At 45.7% G+C, this 19,053-nt stretch overlaps 1 protein-coding gene across 5 annotated transcripts in view; it reads left to right on the top strand.

The window, feature by feature from the left end:
* The first annotated feature begins 13,013 nt into the window (after positions 1-13,013).
* Positions 13,014-19,053, top strand: part of ALKBH8 (alkB homolog 8, tRNA methyltransferase) — a 69,497-nt gene continuing 63,457 nt past the window's right edge. The window contains exons 1-4 of one of the 5 annotated variants that reach the window (XM_084842711.1): positions 13,048-13,068; positions 13,992-14,147; positions 15,381-15,571; positions 18,625-18,865. In XM_084842711.1, the coding sequence (XP_084698837.1) occupies positions 14,057-14,147; positions 15,381-15,571; positions 18,625-18,865 (523 nt within the window). In that variant the 5' untranslated portion in view covers positions 13,048-13,068; positions 13,992-14,056. Of the gene's footprint in view, positions 13,387-13,846; positions 14,148-15,380; positions 15,572-18,624; positions 18,866-19,053 lie in introns of those variants that run through there. The other 4 variants (XM_084842713.1, XM_084842715.1, XM_084842714.1 and 1 more) reach the window with 4 other exon arrangements.

The following is a 19,053-nucleotide window of genomic DNA, read 5'->3' as shown; positions in this document are numbered from 1 at the left end:
CCCAGGAATTTATTCTGAGAACCAGAATTAAAGAACTAATTTGTTTTGAGTACTAGAACTGAACGGAGCTCACAGTCCTTCCACATAAAAATTCACCCCTTGAATATATATATATTTAGTTGGGGGTTGGGGGAGTCATTTTGTTACTGCTATTGTTAAACAATTGGGAGTCGGAAATTCTTGCAGATCTATTGCACATCACCCAGACATCTACCAGTAGATCCAGATCTCCCTTCTGCCCGTCCCTGCTCTAAGAGACCCAGCAGTATAAACCCTAGCCATCTTTGGCAGGCTTATGCCAACAAAGCCGTTTCAAGGATTAGGCAACTAGTCTATGTCCCTAGAGGAATGGGTAACAAGGGATTAGTCATGTACTTAAACTTATAAGTAAGGCCTTAAATGCTTCCCTGTACTGAAGCCAGAAGATGTAACCCTGACCCTGTTTCAATCAATGGGAGCAATGCCATAGACACGAGCATCGATTAGGATTTCAGCATGTTCAGCAAATTACAGCGTTTTAACAAGAATCACACATGCTCTTGCCAAAGGACAAGAGGAAGGCTTGCAATCCAGTATTGAAAATGAAATATTATGCAAGCCCACCCTCAAGCTTGCACCCAATTCATCACATCAGTTTTAGTCAATTAGGGCGCAATCCTATGGGGATAGGCGGCCGCCTCCAAACTCGGAGGTGACCATCTATCCAATGCAGGGCAGGAGAAGCACAGAGGGGATTGTTCCCTTCGCACTTCTCCTGCCCTGCATTTGTGGCTAGACAGCCAATTTCGGCTGTCTAGCTGTGGGAAGGCGGAGCGGGGGAGGAGGCTGCCGGACAACCGGCATTGTACCGGCATTTCCGCCTTCCCCACCCTGGAACACCCCCCTGGAACGCCCTGTTTTGGCCGCTCTGTACTCCTCTTCTGAATGCGGAGCACAGGGCTGTTCCACCCTGCCTTCAAGGCAGCGCGGAAGTGAAGGAAGGTCGGTTCCTGGAAAACCACATATCCTATGGCCGTCCAGCCACTGACTAGTGGCCATAGGATTGCTTCCCCCATTAATGAATGAAATCAGTTAAATCCGCAGAAATTTGCTTATGAGTTAAACAATAGTTCTAAAGTAACAAACATACTTCAGGTTTTTGTAGATGACAGACACCTGTCACAGCAGGCATTGTCTTAGAGGAGGTATTCCGGGTGAATCTTTGGAAAGGTGCTTGTACATTAATCGGGGGCACCTTTTAGTGAATTGAAAGGTTTTTGACTGGTCCATTGGACCAAGTAATCAACTTGGTGAATTATGTTCACAAATTATGGTGAATTATGTATTTATGTGAAATGTTTATAGGCTGCCCTTTAGAACACTGCCCTCACAAGGCGGCATACGCAACAAGCCACACTGGAAACATCAATCATAATACAGTTCAGACATTCAAAAACCAGTAGCAAAAAACCCCAGGGCTTATAGAAAGGCAGCCTGGAATAGATATATTTTAAAGGACTGTTTGAAGGCCTGATTTGTAAGAGGTCATACGTGAAAGTGACAGAGAGAAATCTGTCTCTCATGCCCACCAACTGTCAGGGTGGAAACTGAGCCTATAGAACCCCAGAGCAGTTCTGATTCTGAGGAGGATCAGCCAGCTGTGGGAGAGGAGCCAGCTCATCCCTCACAGGCACAGCAGCTGGCAGAGATTCCTCCTGCCAGCATTCCAGAGATAGATAGTGATCCTAGCAGTGAGAAAGTGCAGGAACGGGGCTTGCTAGACGCTCGATGCAGACGGAGGGAGCGACGAGCAATGGAGGGCGCGGAAAGGAGGCGTAGCGCCCATTTGGCACGCAAGCAATGGCCGCCTCCCATGGACCTGAGGGAAAGAGGGAGGATCTCTCCCTAGCCCATAAGTTCAGGGTCTTCAAGTGACTCTCCTTCAAACGGGGATCAACTGCCTACTCGGAGCATACTCTACTCTGCTGTTCCTTGCTTAGTCGCTGGTGATTAGCACCTGAAAGAGTCATTAAGTTGTAAAAGGATTAAAGCCTTGAAAAGAATCCTTTCGTCTGTGTCTTGAGTTGGCTATTGGAGTCTACTGAAAGAGGCCACTAGGGCGCTCCTGACACCAACCTAATTGATCTTACTGGGATGCATATGAGTAGCAGGGTCTCTGAAGGTGATCTTAACATATGGGCTGGATCCTCTGGGTGATGGCAGTCCTTTAGATAACCTGGTCTCAAAATGTTTAGGACAGGGGTGGGCAACCTTATGCCCTCCAGATGTTTTGGACTACAGCTCCTATAATCCCTGACCATTGGCCATGCTAGCTGGGGCTTATGGAAGCTGTTCAAAACATCTGGAGAGCACCAGATTGCCTAACCCTGATTTAGGGCATTGAAGTTTAATACCAGCACTGTGAATTGGGCCTGGAAATGTGCTGGTAGTCAATGTAACTGGTATAAAATTGGTGCTACATGTTTAGGCTTCCTGCCACACCCCTACACAACATCTAGGTGGCCACATTTTGCAGCAGTTGAAGTTTCTGAATTGTCTTCAGAGGCAGCCCATGTAAAAACATATTGCAGTAGTCAAGTTTGAATGCAACTAGTACATGAGCAACCAAATTTAGGGCTGACTGCATTAGATAGGGTTGCAGCTGGTGTACCAAACTGGTAAAATGTGTTCCTGGCCATTAATGCTACCTGCACTTCCAAAGAAAGCGACGTATCGAGGCATACGCCTAAGCTGCGAGTGTGGTCCTTTGGGGAAATGCAGTCCAAGACTGATTTCACACCTCCACTCAGATCAGCCAGCTTCCCAATCCACTGCACTTCATCTTGCCTGGATTAAGTTTCATCTTGTTCACCCTCATCCATCCAAAAATCACCACTAGTGCAAGTGTTCCACAAGCTTTCTGGGATTTGTAGGGTGAAAAAAGAGGTAGAGATGCATATTTTCTACATACTGGTGACATCCCAGCCCAGACCTTTGGATAACTACCCAGTGGCCTCATGGAGATGTTAAAGAGCATGGGGGACAAGATGGAATCCGTAAATCAAAGGCCGTGGGGTGGAACAGAAGTCTCCAGCCTCACACATAATGGCCTTTCTGAGCTTGGCCAGGTCAGATACAATGTTGCTCTGAATCTGAAAAGGCTTTGGTGCTTTTACAATAATTGAAATCACACCGAGTACAATTAACCCACTCTTTTTCATCCCAGCAGGGAGCTTTAAATACCCACTACAGTTAACTCTGTTCCTGGTTGCACAATTAACACAGTTGCAGCCTTAACACAATACAACTCTAATCTTCAATTTTCATCCCCTGTCTCATCAGATGTCCTTCTTCTCAAAGACTTGGCCCTTGTCCCATGCTCCTTCCCTCCAAAGTGATGCCCCCAAAGGGACAACTTCCTTTGTCATCACCCCTTCAGCAGTGAACTGCTGCTCACACCAGCTTCCATTCAAGAGCCCATGACTACTGACACTCCAGGTGTCTTGTTGGTGCTTTCTATGGTCACCTCAGTAGAATTGCTGGCTCTCACTGTCTCAGTGAATGGGAAGCTCAGTGGGGTGATGGTACTAACAAACATTGCAGCACTAGTTCCAAGCCTTTTGAATCTTACCTAGGGAGGTAGTGGGCTCTCCCATGCTGGAGGCATTTCAGACAAGGCTGGACAGCCACCTGTCAGGAATGCTCTGACTTAGATTCCTGCATTGAGCAGGGGGTTGGACTCGATGGCCTTGTAGGCCCCTTCCAACCCTACTATTCTATGATCTTCTGTTTCCACGCAGCTATTTGACAGTTGCCATTTGGCTACTTCCTTTTCTCTGAAGGAAGTTCTCCAGGTGGGTTTTGCTTCACAGTGAAGATCTTAGGGATTCCCATATTTGGGGCTAGGAAGCCATTTCCCCACAGTCCAGCTGGCCTGCAGAACTTGTGACCCACCGACTGAACAGAGAGCCCACCAATCACAGATTGTGGCCTGCCAAGGCCTTTCCTCAACAATTCTAACACCTTATCTGTGCTTCTGTTGCCATCTTGTTTCCCGTTACTCAGTACCCATTGCCATTACTTAACCTCATGGATCTAGCTAATGTACACTGTAAATTCCCTCTGGGAAAGGGACTACGTCTCATTTATGGTCTAAAGCAGCCTTCCCCAATCTGGTGCCTTCCAGATGTGTTGGACTGGAATTCAGAGCTGGTGTCAGGGGTAGGTATGGTTGGGCACCTGCCAAGGGCCTACAGCCCAGGAAGGGGCCACCGAGAAGAACCCCCTGGAGTTGCTCCTCCACAATTTTAACCCCCTTGTTCACCTGCCTCATATGCTGGCTCAGACAATGGAGATAGTGAGAAGGAGGAACAATAAATACCACTGCCTGCTTGCTTACTGACTCTCTGCCTGTCAAGCAAGCCAGTGGTAGCAACGATGACAAAGAGGATGAGGACCAATAGCAGCTGGTGACAATGATGGTGAGAAGGTGGACTCACTGAGGTTGGGGGCCCATTGAGGGGGTCTTGGAACCATCATTGCTGCAACACCCATCATTCCCAGCCAGCGTTGGCCATTGGGAGTTGCAGTCCGGCAAATCTGAAGAGCACCAGGTGGGGGAAAAGTAGTTTAAAGACTAGTTTCATGTGGAGGACCAGCTCTCAATTGAACATACAGGTAGTCTGTCTGTAGCACAGCATTAATGTCTCATGTTGGTGTAGCAACACAAGGGTATTAATTCAGCCTCAAAGGGTGCTTCTAGACAAGGCTTTGGTCATTCACAGAAATCCAGAGGTCTAGAAAATGTTGTCTTCCACTCATAAGCCTCCTGTGTTTTCCCACCACCTTTTTTTCTTAGTGTGGAAAACTGTTAAGAAAGAAAAGGTGGAACAGCTGCGCAGTGTCTTTTGATTGGTAGCACTAGGAGACCTCTATTTGGAAGCTCCCACAACCTAAGTCCTAAGGGGATTGTGTTAGCAGAGTGGTTTTCAAATGTTCTACCTTCACGGGATCCTTTGTACATCAGATTTTCTGCCATGGAACTCCTGTATGCATGTCATGAATCCCCGCTGCATTTCAGAAGAGTCCAGGGGGGCATATTGTATGGTTCACAGTTGGTTCATACAGACCATTGGGCCAGCCTGTTGGGCCTCATTGTCACTTCACAGTGAACTGAGAAATGCGCCCACACGAATACACCCAACCGTTTCCTGTGGCTGCACATTGCAGAGGGAGAGCAGTAGTGGCTGAAAACCTGTCTTTCAGCAAAGCTTGCCTGCTGTTACTTACTATCTGAAGAACCTCCTGTAAGCTTCTGGGAAACCCTAGAGTTCCTCAGCACACCATTTGAAACCCACTCTGCTAGCTCAAGGGGGCTTCTCTGCAGTCTTCCTCAATTCATAGCCACCTGGGCAGTGGATGGAATTGTACCCTGAAGAAATATAAATTGTAAAAATACTGCTTCTCCGGCTTAGCTAGAGTGAGAATCACCAACAAAAGTTGCATAGCTTTCCATGTACCCACCAAATTCTAATACTTTGGCAGAAAGTGACAGAAATGGGTTTTGCCAGGTTACTGCAGGGATTTGACTAAGGGGCAGGAGAGAATACTGTGATATGAGCTTGCACCGGAAAGATTCTGTGAAATATGAGCATCATCTACTGCAGAACAGATCTTAAGAGTGAAAGCAGAGGTGCTTGTAGTACCTGAAACAAGCTTTTAAAAAAATATAACCTGTAAAATCGTTCTCTTTGAAGAAAAGAGAGCCCTTACAGTTGCAAAGAGATTTATACTTCACGCTGGGAAGGATAAACACCCGCCACCTATCAGTCAGTGAACTGAATGTTGCTTTTTTGTTATCGTTACTGCTTCTGTTGTATTTGCAAATAAAAGATTCATTAAAAAGGGAAGAAGAAGAAGAAGAAGAAGAAGAAGAAGTAGTAGTAGTAGTAGTAGTAGTAACTGTAGTAGTCACCTGGAGATGTTGATGTGGCAGAGACGGTTTAAATTTACAGTTTTTAAAAGAAGTTGTGACGCATATAGCATGGATTCAATTCAGTGTTGCCCAAGCAAACTTCCACTTGCATTAACAGAAATTTCCCTTCCTCTCCCCCCACCTGCATCCATCCACACTCCCTCAAATCTGCTTCAGAGGGTCCCCCAGCCCTTCAGAGCAGATTTGCGGGGGGCACTCAGGCCTTGCAGATCCATCTGTCACACTGATGGATTCTGTTCTCTTGGCAAAAGATGCCTGTTGAATACAACCATATACGTTTACTTCAAAGTAAACATGCATAGGATTGGGCTGTATATGTATTGATTCTGCCTAAAGAAAAAGCTTATCAAGGCTGAAGAGGAATATTGAATTCAGGAAATAAGAACCTGTTCAAGGAATTCAAAGAATATGCCTGTTCCATGTGGCATACATGCCTTTGGCTAATTTCATTAACTTCCATTTAATCATGACTATACAGCAAAGTCATGCTACAGGCTCTGTTTTCGGTGCAACCAGCAGTTCACCATACCACGCCAAACTGGGTTGAGCTACGATTCAGTAGATTTTGGTGTGTTCCTGTGATATTCAGTTATTCAACCCCTTCACCATAGGCACACCAGAATTTGGGAGCATAACACCACAAGAACTGCCTTGCCAGATCAGATTAAAAGTCCATCTAGTCTAACACTGTCTCCTACAGTACTTTTTATTTAATTTAATGCGTTTATATAACACCCTTTATGATATCTATCCCACAGCGGTTTACAATGTGGTTAACAAAAACCAGAACAATACAATATACAATTGCTCAGTTGAAATCAGTGAATAAATAACACCATTAAATATTCATTAAAACAGCAGAGCAAAAACAGCAGAGTTTAAAATACAGCATTGTTCCAATATTTAAAATACAAATCTACGGTGCATAGATTTATGCAGTGCACAGTACAGGTGTGCTGCATTTCTAATCTGCAGAACATAAATGGAAATCAAATCCAGCCAAAAGAGTAAAAGATCCAGTCAGAGTGGGTGTGACCCCCACTCTCAAACTGGCAGTAAATTGGCAAAGCACGATGAATAGTGATGAACAATGTGCACAGAAACCCAAAGAGGGATAATTACTTTATGTAGTGAGCTAGACATGCCCCATCTCTCTCTTGGACCCAAGTCTGATAGTGTCAGCCCTACAAATGAATTCCACCTTAGTAAGGTCATGATGGAGTCTCCCCTTTGAAAGGAGACTCCAGCGTGAAACTGCTGGGTTGGAGCTCATGTGCAGATTTGATACTATCAGTCTTGCAGTGGAAATGGGTCACCCCCCTCTGAATTGTTTACGCTCCTTCCTAGATTTAATCTCATTGGTGCTCTGCATAATAATGTGTCGCACAACTATCTTGCATTGCTTCTGGCCTCACTTCTAATATCATTTTCCATCAGTCTCCACACACACTTGTCTTTTTATGTCTGTACATGTGTGCATCTGTGTATCTGCAGCTGGGGATACCACTCCCTGAAGTACACAAAATGGCCTTTGGCCCACAAACATTCATGCCATAATGCATCTGTCATTCTTTAAGAGTGCAATCCTATACCCACCTACCTAGGAAATAAGCTCTGCTGACCTCCGTGGGACTTATTTCTGAGTAGACATGTATAGGATTGCATTGCAATGTGCCACCAGACTCCATGCTGTTACAAACAACTGTTTATTTCATGTATATTCCCACCTTTCTTCAATGGAACTCAAGTAGAGTATATTGACTTTCTGGGTAATCTCCCCATCCCATACAGACATGGACCAGACCCAGACTTGTCTTCAGCAAGGTTGCTGTGTCATGTGCCTTCAGACAATACCCTAGGACTAGGCTAGCATGGCTACCCCTCTGGCATATTTGAATACCCTTCTGTTTATTCCTACTACCTGCTTCTGAATTTTCGACCAGTTACTAATCCATAAGGCAAGGACAGGAACCTTTTTTCTGTCAAAAGCCACATTTCCTCAAGGATGGGAACAATCTGTTGGGGGCTGCATGCCAGCGGTGTAAATTTTGAAGTGCAGGCACCCATCCTGATAGCCTCCATAGCCACGCCCCCAAGGAGAGTCCAAAAATGCAGGCAACTGTGTTGATTCATACCTGTGTGTGAATATACACATGCACACATAGATATGGATCAACGCAGGTTCCTGAATGTAATACACACACACACACATACACACACCCAATACACCAGAGAGTAGTAGTACATAGCATAAGACCAAATTTATTAGGATGAGATGACAGTCACAGAACAGTGAACTGCCAAAGGGTAGCGGTTAGAATGTTGCACTTTGGCTGGAGAGAACCGAGATTGCACAAGAAAGGGAGAGGGATACAACATGTCCCCAAACAGCCTAAGACCACCAGCTCAAGTTTTTCCAGGAGTTTCTTTTTCCAGCACCAGGGAGAAAACACTTTGACCTGGTTTGCACGTAACAAGAAGCCACTGCAGGTGAATTTCCCTGCAGGTCTTCCTATTATGGTGCCAGTGGCCATTTTGAACATTTGGGCATGGGGGGAGGGAATGTTGTATCTTCTTGTTATGTGCGAACCCAGTAAGGGTGGGTGGGTGGGGTGGTTGACAAACCACCCAGAACCCATGGGCTGTTTTAGGGTTGTGGGTGGCTTGTCAACTACCCCCAAAACCCAGCCTCGCTGGGTTCACACATAACAAGAAACTACAATGTGCCCGCACTATGCCCCAAATATTCAAAATGGTGGCCATCGCACCCCCCCCCCCGGAAATTCACCCATAGTGGCGACTTTCCTGCGAACTTGGCCTTTATCTCAAATTCAACAAGCTAGTTCTAGCAGTTTTCATCTCCATCAGAAGCAGATGTTTTGTAAAGTTAATGGGTCTTAATTGCCCATTCAGGACCAAGCTATACTTTGCATTGCATCAGGGATAGCTCACAAGAATATATTGTTACTGGGGAAATCCTATGTTGAAAATTAGTTATGAAGAGAGCAATCCTATGTTCCTTGGAGGGCATCTGGGGGGCCATAGGATAGTTCGGATTCCTGGAACCAAAGTTGGAGGCAGTGCTCTGACTTTGGACCCAGGAGTCTGAGCTGCCTGCCCCCTCCCCCCTCCCAGCCAGTGCAGAGAGAACAGCGCGGGTGACCTTGAAAGGAAAGGAAAGGAAAGGAAAGGAAAGGAAAGGGAGCATTTTTGTGAGTGGGGAGGAAAGGGGGCTGGGGGGACCGGGATACAGGCAAGAACACCCGCCTGGCAAAAATATAGAGTGGGAGAAGCACAGAGACAGTGATTGCCTCTGCACTCCTCCCACTCTGCATAGGATGCCTGTCAGCTTCCAGGTTTGGAGGCTGATGGACATCTGGGTAGGATTGCAGCCTAAGACAAGGTAAAGGTAATGCCTAATTGCCATTTTTTTAAAATCATTATTGGTTTTTCTGGTTGCAAATATCTTGGATATTTCTGTACAGAAAATCTTCTCCCACCCCCATCAACAGATAATGCTTTTTAATAAAAGAACCACTCACAACATGAAAATCTAATTGTGAACAGCAGAGACACAGAATCAACTTGACATGCAGTGCAAGGCTTCTGAGTGTCTTCCTAAAGAGGAAGAGCTCCTGGCTCTGGAGTTTTACTATAGAGAGTTGGTATTCCCTGCCTGGAAGCCGAAACCTAATTTAAATTTAGGTCAATGCATATTTGTCAGGCCTGCTTTCCTGCAGTGCACTTAAATGTCCCCATGAAACGTTCTGCTCCTGTCCCATCATTTACATCCATAGGGTGTAATCCAGCCGGAGGTAAGCATGTCTAAGTTCCACCAATTTCAGTGAGGCATAATGCCAGGCAGAGCTCAGGTAAGCACATGCAGAATGTTCCCATTTGAATAAAAATAGGTTTCAAAAATGCTTAATTTGGGCTAGAATCTTGCTGATAATTCCAAAGTATTTGCTAGTGGATCATTTGTTTACTATGCAAAAGTTTGCACAAGACAAGATAAGGCAGGGATCTCAGGCACATTTGGGGTGCCATTAATGCTGCAGTCCTATACACAATTAGGGCACAGTCCTATGTATGTTTTGTTGTTTATTTGGTCAGTCGCTTCCGACTCTTCGTGACTTCATGGACCAGCCCACGCCAGAGCTTCCTGTCGGCCGTCGCCACCCCCAGCTCCCCCAAATGTATGTTTATGTATGTTTAGACAGAAAAAATGTGGGCTGGGGAATGCTGGGAGGTGTAGGACTTTTTTCTATCTAAATATGCATAGGATTTCACACTTCCTTGAGCATATGGGAAAAGCTACGTATTTACCCAGTTCACATGATCACCACAGCCCACCGTGGCTTCTTTAAGCCACAGTGGGCTGCAGCACATGCTGGCATGTGTGAGCAGTCATTATAAATATTCAAGCTGCGGCTTGTCATATTGTCCGAACCCAGATGCCAGGGTTGTGCAAAGGTTAAACAACCCTTGCATAACCAATGGCCTGTTCTAGGGTTATTTGAAGGTTGTTTAACTCTTGCACAACCCCCAAAGCCTGGGCTTGGCCAACATGACACGCTGTAGCTTGAATATCCAGAAACTGTAGCGCAGGCCACCGTGGCTTTAAAAAGCCATGGTGGGCTGTGGTGATTCAGTGAACCAGGTAATTGTATGCCAGGATGTGTAGCGCAACCCCAAGGGCTGCTTCTATTAGGAAAAGTAGCTTCAAGAGGCAGCAATTTCAGGCAGGTAGAGGTGCTTCCAGACAAGGCTTTTATTATGCACTCATCCTGCCTTAATCACAGAATTTTACAGAGTCCAGATATAGTCCACTTCCATTTCTAACCCTTCTGTGTTTTTCCACTGCTTCTTCCATATTTTTCTTACCAGCAAAAAAACTCCCAACCCTGTTAAGAAAGGAAAGAAAGAATAGCTGCACAAGGCCTTGTGATTGCAGCACTAGGAGCTGAGGCATTGCTAGGCACTTAAAAGATGCAGGGCCCAAGCCCATTCACAGAAATCTGCATAATGTTTGCATATGCTAATGAATAGCTATATATGCAAATTTAGAAATAATTCCTAGGATTAATAACCAGTTAGTTTCTCATCCAAGTCACCTCAAATAAAAAATCACTACACTACTCCCCTTAATTTGTCAACCCAGAAGCAAGAGGAGTGTGTGGAGGGGGCAGAGCTACTGGAAAAGGATTTGCTGGCATTTTATTGGGGCATTGCTGACTAGTCTCATTCTGTTTCTTTCTCAAAGTAGCTGTCCTGTAAATCTAGCTTCTGTCCACAGTTCTAGGGAGTTATTTCCTAGACCAGGGGTGGGCAACCTGCAGCCCTACAGCCACATTTGGCCCTTTGCCTAATTTCATGCATTCCTCAGCCTTCAAAAGCCCTCTGCAGACGATCATTTCAGACCCTTGGCAAGAGCGATCTGTCCCACTCCCAGAAGCCTGCTTGACAGGGAAGGGAAGAAGAGAGAGAGGAGAGAAGGGGGTAGCAGAAAGAAACAGAGGGAAAGGAAGTGGCCCACCCACAGCTGGATTCACTTCCACCTATCATCACCTGACAGAATACCCCCATGGGAATGCGACCCTTGACAGAAAAAAGCTTCCCCAACCTGTTTCCTACAGTACTTCCAGACAGAGGGCTCCTACGGCTAGAAATCAAAAGTCATTGTGCAGCTCTTCTGTCTTTCCCACCTTAGGGCATAATTCCTTGCATGTTTAGACAGAAAAAAAGGCGTACAACTCCCAGCATGCCCTAGCCAGCCATGCTAAACATGCATAGGATTGCACCTTTAACGGATTTCCTGTGGTAAGAAAAAAGACAGAGGAACCAGCGGGAAAACATAAGAGGATTACAAATGGCAAACATCATTGTCTGGACGCACACCCTCCCACCGCATAAAATTCTGTGAGGATCCCTGTAACCAGGCCCTGTCAGCAGTCTGCTTGCACTTTCAAATGCAAACATAGAATTGCATTAAAAAAAGTGGTTCACTTTGTCGGATGCCGATAGCAATTGCGAAGTTAGATTCAAGAGTAGGATCAAGTAGTATGAAGTAGTAGTGTCTTAATTTAATTAACCTCAGGTCCGGGGGCCAGATATGGCCCTCTGGGGCTCTTAATCCTGCCCCCATTCCCCAGAAGGCCATGCTCCCTTCCCTTGGTCCTACTCCCTTTTCCCAACCATTGATCGTTTGGTGGTTTCCCATCTTTTGTGTAGTTTTTTCCCCCATTCTAAAAGGGTGAAACGCCTCTCCTGAAGCTTAGTTACTAGCAATATGAGCTTTAGTGCACAATGCTATGCATGTTTAGACAGAAAAAAGGCCTACAACTTCCAGCATGCCCCAGACAGCATGGGCTGGGGCATGCTGGGAGTCGTAGGCCTTTTTTTTTTCTGCCTGAACATGCATAGGATTGCACCCCTAAACTAAAATATGCTGGTATTTTTGGCCCATCCCATTTTACCTTTGGCCCCACCTAACAAGAATAACAATAAATAAATCTGCAATTTTTAAAAGAAATATTTCTAGTTTTATTTCATTACTTGCCCACCCCTGCTCGCGTTTTGCTTATTTTAAGAACTATAAAGCGTCATCTTCTCTAGGCTGCAATTCCATGCGCATTTACCTGTGAGAAAGCCCCACTGATTTCAGAGGGATTTATTTCGGAGTAAATATTCATGGGCTCGGGCTGCAACTCCGAAATGCTACCTCAGTCTGTAGAATGTAAAAGAAAAGGCCATATATTTTCACAAAACCCTGAAATACAGAAAAGAAAGGGAATACACCCCCCCCCCCATTACGCCCAGTACTCTGGAAATCAAATCAGGGGTAATTACTACAAGTTTGCACGAAGGCAAGAAAATGAGTGTTATTCGTTGCGCCGCAGAGACACAGCATAGTTTGAGAAATAATAGAATCGTTCAAAAATCCTATAACGCGAGACACTGCCCGCATGCTACCAAGGGGTTAACTTTTTTCTTTTGAGCTTTTGCAAGCATGATGGGAGCTGTCGGCAAGGAGGTTCATGGGAATTGTAGTTTGGTTTTCTTTCCTCTCTTCTAGAATGGCTGCCTCCTGTAAGGTAAGCTGAGCTAAGTGAGTTTACTTTCTCTGCTACGTTCTCCCTTGCACTGTAAAATAGCTGAGAAATGGTAACAGTTTTAACGCAAGGGCGCAAATTGGAATCTAGCACAGGGAGATTTACTTCTCTGATTTTAAGCCACAAGCGAGTCTGCCCATGTCACTGAATGAACACTTTGTTAACATGATGAGGACCGCATGGGCTTGGTTAACAACTGTTTTGTAAATAGAAAATAAGTATTTTGGGGGGTCATAGCCTAACAGTACAATCCTGTGCATGAAGTAAGACCCTGTTGAGTTCCATGAGGCTTTCTCCCAGGTAAGTGGGAATAAGATTGCAGCCTAAACGACTTCAGGCTGCCGTGCCTGAATTTAACAGTTGTATTTTAAAAGTTGTTGGGATTTTGTTTTGTTTTTTTCTTGTTTGCAGGGGAGGTGAGGATAGGGGAATAGATGTGGCAGAAGTAGATCACAATTTTTACCTTTGCAAAGATCATGTGTAAAAAAAACAATGGCACTTCCAACCCCAAGGAAGAAAAAAAGGGGTCTGAAAAACTATTGAAAAGCAGTTGACAGAACCCCAGTGCTGTCCTATACATGTCTATTCAGAAGTGAATCTCATTGAGTTTAATGGGGTTTACTCTCAGGTAAGTTCAGCTGCAGCAGGGATTGGTTTAGGGTGCAGTCCTATGCATATTTTGACAGGAAAATGTCCAACAATTCCCAGCATTCCCAGTCTTACTCTCAAGTAAGTGTGCAGGGACTTGCAGACCTAGGGTGAGAAGATGCAAGGAACACTGGGGCTCTTGTGCTTGTAATAGTTGTGTAGAAAAGAGAATTTCAGCAGGTGCAACTTTTCTTACCCATGCATGAGAAACTGCATCTGTCAAAGATCTCTTCTGTACAATTCTTCTTTGCATCTAGTCGCCTAAAACACATCTGGTGAGAAGGGAAAGTTCTTATACTGAAGTGGACTGTTGATCCAACTGATGTGTTCTCTACTCTTGACTCTCAAGTGGTTCTCCAGGGACTGGTGCTGGGGTCTTCCTCAGCCTTGCCACCTGGGATCTTTACGGGCAGGTGAATATACCAGGGATGGAGCCTAGAACTGTATAGTTTTCTATATGTTTATGTTTATTTATAAAGGAATTTCTGCCTCAGTTTGCCCCACCAAAATGAAGGTGCCAAAATTGTTAACTAGATTCAACACCTGTGTTCTGCTGCTGACATAGGGGCCTCCTTAAGAAAGCCTGATATAGAATATTTAGCAGGTGAAGCTTGAGCTGTTGTTAAAGGCCAAGGAGCAGAGCTAAGGTGTTTTGCTTTTTTAGTGTTAACTCCAGTGCATCTTCATTAGCTTCTAGCGAATACTGAGATTTTCAGAAGGCCTCAACTTTTTCCCTTAGGTGAAGATTACAACCAAGCCAAGCCTAAATGCTTGCTATTCTGGAAACGAGGAATTAACAAAAATCACACTGAAAAGTATAGGGGGGAAATTATAAATGGGCACAGTGCACCATCTGCTGGTACACAGGATACAAGAAATTTAGCAAGAAATAGTTCTTAAGGAGACAAATGTTCAGTTCAAGTGGTGTAGCCCAAACTTGGGTATGTTTGCTTAAAAATAAATTTCCATTGATAGCCTACATAAATCTGTCATATCCCCTTTTAAAGCTGTTGAAATTGGGGGCCATAATTACAACTTGTGTAATAAATTCCACAGTTGAACAGTGTGCAGTGTGAAGAAGTACTTCATTTTATCTGTCCCGAATCTCCCACCATTCAGGTTCATTGAATGGTTTTGGTTTCTAGCATTGCTCCACACCATTCATAAGTTTATGCGCTCCCTGTCGTCTCTTCCCGTACTCACCCTTTTTCTAAGCTTAAACACCTCTGACATTGTAACCTTGCCTGAGGGGACTTGCTCCAGCCCCATGTTCATTTGGGTTGCCTTTTTCTGCACCTTTCCCAGCTCTACAGTATCCTTTTTGAGGGGCAGGGGTGCTGCTATTGAAAAGACCCTGTCCTGACTCCTGAGTACCTACCACCCTAACTTCTCCAGGTGACTGGACATATAGCAGGGCATCTGATGATGATCATAAATTATGGGAAGGTTCATATGGGAAGAGGTGGTCCTTCAGATATCCTGGGTCCAAACCATTTCAGGCTTTGTAGGTCAATGCCAGAACCTTAGGTAAACTTTGTGCATCCCTCCCTTAATAATATGTAACTATAATCGGATTTTAATTTTTAAAAATAAGTGTATAAATTCATAATTTCTTGTTATTCATATTTTGTTTTGTTTTCTTAAAGGGATTTTGAACCTGGTGCTTTCTTTCAAAGATATCTTCGTAGTTGACCTTTTCGGCATGGAAGTAGAGGGCATTAGTCAGCAGACACAGAAGCTCAGTAAAACAGAGAAGAAGTTGCTGCAAAAACAGATGAAGGCCAGACATACTCTACTAAGGCACGAGGGCATTGAGTGTGTATCGTACGCTACCAAGGTGATTAGACATTGTGGTTGTTTCTAGCTGAACGGGAATGTGCATTGTGCATCGTGATCTTGATCAGATGTATGAAGAGCTAGGTCCCATTGATTTAAGGGACAGCGCAATCCTGCACATGTCTTCTCTGAAGTAAGTCCCACTGAGTTTGGGCCTGGGGGCTAAAATAGAGGGTGTCAGCTTGAGCCCTTATTTTAGTGGTCCCCAAGCATATTCAAAGGTCCGAGAATCCCCTGACTCAGACTGGAGTGGAGGAGTTAGGGGTGGTGGCAGCCTATTGACTCCCCCCTTACCTTGCAGGGAGTCTGGGATCATTCTCATTCTCCCTTCAGAGCAGGGAAAAGGATTTTGGCTAAACATAGGGAGAAACGCCCTAGTGGCAAGAGCTGTTCAGCAGCAGAACAGACTGCCTCAGGTGGTGGGGGGCTCTCCTTTGCTGGAGATATTTAAGCATGGGATGGGTGGTTATCTGTCAAGAGTGCCGTAGATCAGGGGCACAGAGCCTTTGGCCATCCTGGGGTCTCAATCTGACTCTGCTACGCCTTTCCCCCGACCACTGATAGTTTGGTGGTTTCCCAGCTTCTTTGCAGTTTTCCCTCCTACTCTAAAAGGTTGAAATGCCTCTCCTAAGGCTTACTTATTGGCAGTAAGAGCTTCAGGCTAAAATAGGCTGGTGGCTTAGTGGTTAAGACGCTGAACTGCAGACTGGAAGGTCGGCAGGTCAGCAGTTCGAGACCCGAGTGCTGCGTGACGGGGTGAGCTCCCGTCTTCAGTCCCAGCTTCTGCCAACCTAGCAGTTCGAAAGCAAGAAATTGCAAGTAGATAAATAGGTACTGCCTCGGCGGGAAAGGTAACAGCGTTCCGTGCACCTCGGTGTTCAGTCATGCCGGCCACATGACCACGGAAGCGTCTTCGGACAGCGCTGGCTCTTCGGCTTAGAAACGGGGATGAGCACCGCACCCTAGAGTCGGACACGACTGGTTGGGGACACCTTTACCTTTTACCTTTGGCCACGCTTTTTTTGCCTTCAGCCCTGCCCACCCCTGGAATGTGGCCCCCAAGAGCTTCTCTGGAATGGAATTTGGTCCTTGGGCTGAAAGAGGTTCAACACTCCTGCTGTAGATCCTGCATTGAGGAGGGGGGTTGGATTAGACCACCTCCAAAGAGACTTCCAAGTCTGTATGATTCTGTGATTATTGTGCCCAAGTTGATGTCCCATAAATGTCAAAGCCTGTGTGGATAAGAACATAAGAAGCTCCATGCTGGATCAGACCAAGGGTCCATCTAGTCCACCATTCTGTTCACACAGTGGCCAACCAGCTGTCAACCAGGAACCCACAAGCAGGACACAAGTGCAACAGCACCCTCCTGTCAGGGCCCAGCTTCAGTACTGCAGTGGGCCTTGTAGGTTATAGCCAGGATTTGATTGGAAGTAGCCTAGAAGGGCTTGGGCCTATTCAGATTCTGGAATGTCAGAGTCTATGTGAGCTTATCTCTGCCAGTGTTCTCAGAGCAGAGCCAGGGGGAGTCACCTGGCTCCCTGTCCACCTACTGGTCTGGCCTTGGCAGGCAGGGAGGCTGGAAGCTGTCCATGAGAACCTGACAGAAGTGGGGTGGGGTCTGCAGGAGGGCCGCCCAGGTTGAAGCGTCACTGCTGGAGGGTTGAGCAGTGCCGCCCTGTTTAGACAGGGGCCTTCAGAAAGGCTAAAGGCCCTTGTCTGTCAAGGGATCTGGGGGGGTGGCCTACAGTCACACCTTCCCTTTTAAGCTGATGCAAAGGCAAAGAGCCTTTGCTAGGAACATCTCGTCTTCATTGCCCGAAGCCTTCTCTGTTTGGATTCATCATCATCTGGGCTTTTGGAGGCACTCTGCACATGGACTGGAACTTTGGAGTGTTAAGGACCTGCCATGAAAAGTATTGTGAGGCTTTTCATAGACTTGAACTCTCGTTGCTGTGGATTGTGTGTCTGTGTGTGTAGTCAGCTCAGTGTACGGCAGGCTGGGTTTGATCTACGACTTTTGGTCTTCCCTCTTCCAGAACTCATACAGCATGGAGTTGCCAGTGCGAAAGCGGTGCCCTGGAACTCCTTGCGTGTGTGGGTATGCCCTTCCCTTGATCTTGATGGGCCTTGACCATGTAGCCTAGAGTTATCAACAAAAGATTCAAAGTTGGACTCTCTATGGGTGTGGCTGTTCAAGAAGTTATTGCCTGATTGCCTGATGGAGTCATTGCAGGAATCATTCCCTTTCTATGTCTGGGGTTGGAGCTGCGTGAAAGGATTGTCTGGGTTAGGTACCCAGGAACCCAGAGTCCCTTCCCTTGTGTTCAGAACCATGGCGATGGCAACGGAGAGACCATGTTGAGGATCTCAATCACGGTAGTAGTGTTTAGCTTTGGACTGTTCTGGAATTACATAGAGCCTATAGCTATTAACCATCAGCTATATGATTTCTGAAGAGTGTAACCATTAAGCTTTTGCCGTGGGATTCCCTGCAATAAAGAAATTGCACTGATTTGGGTGTCTGGTGTCAGATTGCCTGAGCGTGCGTGCGGGGGTGTGTGTGTCAGGAAACCTGACACCTCCCACTCATGGCACCTGGTGTACATCGGCTCACTGCCTCTAGTACTGGAGGTAGCACATAGCCATGTGATAGCCTTTTCCTCCAGGAATTTGTCCAACCTCCTTTCAAAGCCATCCAAATTGGTGGCCATCACTATACCCTGTGGTAGCGAGTTCCATAGTTTGACTATACGCTGTGTGAAGAAGTACTTCCTTTTATCTGTCCTGAATCTCCCACCAATCAAAAGAAAAAGTCTTTTTCTTTTTTTAATTTTAGCACCCCAGGCTATTTGAAATCTAAACATATAATTCAGATTTTCAAATAGAATTGGCTGCCCAGACATTCTGGGATAATAGCCTCATTTTCTCTTTATTGCTCTGCTGTGTTTATGGAATGCTGTTTTCAGATGAACAAATTAGTGTTGATTAGTCATGTCTGTGTCTCTTCTCTCCCCCCCCCCCCGCTTTCTCCCTCTCTCTCTCCATAATTAGAGCCTGGTTATTGCCAACGGAGGCCTTGGTAATGGTGTAAGTAGATGCCAACTGCTGTGTGTGGTAGAGGAGTGTGGGCTGGTAGAAGCTCTCTTAATGCTGCCTCAGAAACCCTATTCATTTGTGAAATATGGAACAACAGAGGATTCCAAGCGAGCCTATGACTCCCTCAATGGAAAGGAGATCACGCTGGAGGGCTCCAACCAAAACGTCGTTCTCTATTTCAACTTTGTGGAAAAAGGTATTACTCTTGTGATGCTTTTTATTATTATAGTTGAGCAAACAGAGCCATCCTGCCCCCCTAAGGCAGTATTCAATAGGGGCGCTGAGCGCACTTCCTGGCACCAGTGTACCTGCACTAGCCATGGTGCATATGCGATGGCGGAGTCACGCTTCTGGGGACAAATTCTGGAAACAGCTGAAACGGCC

Source organism: Heloderma suspectum, chromosome 3 (genome assembly GCF_057233095.1).
Source record: "Heloderma suspectum isolate Gila_16-S chromosome 3, 16-S_ref, whole genome shotgun sequence".
In the NCBI taxonomy this organism is placed as follows: domain Eukaryota; kingdom Metazoa; phylum Chordata; class Lepidosauria; order Squamata; family Helodermatidae; genus Heloderma; species Heloderma suspectum.
This window is presented reverse-complemented; position numbering and strand designations above follow the sequence as displayed.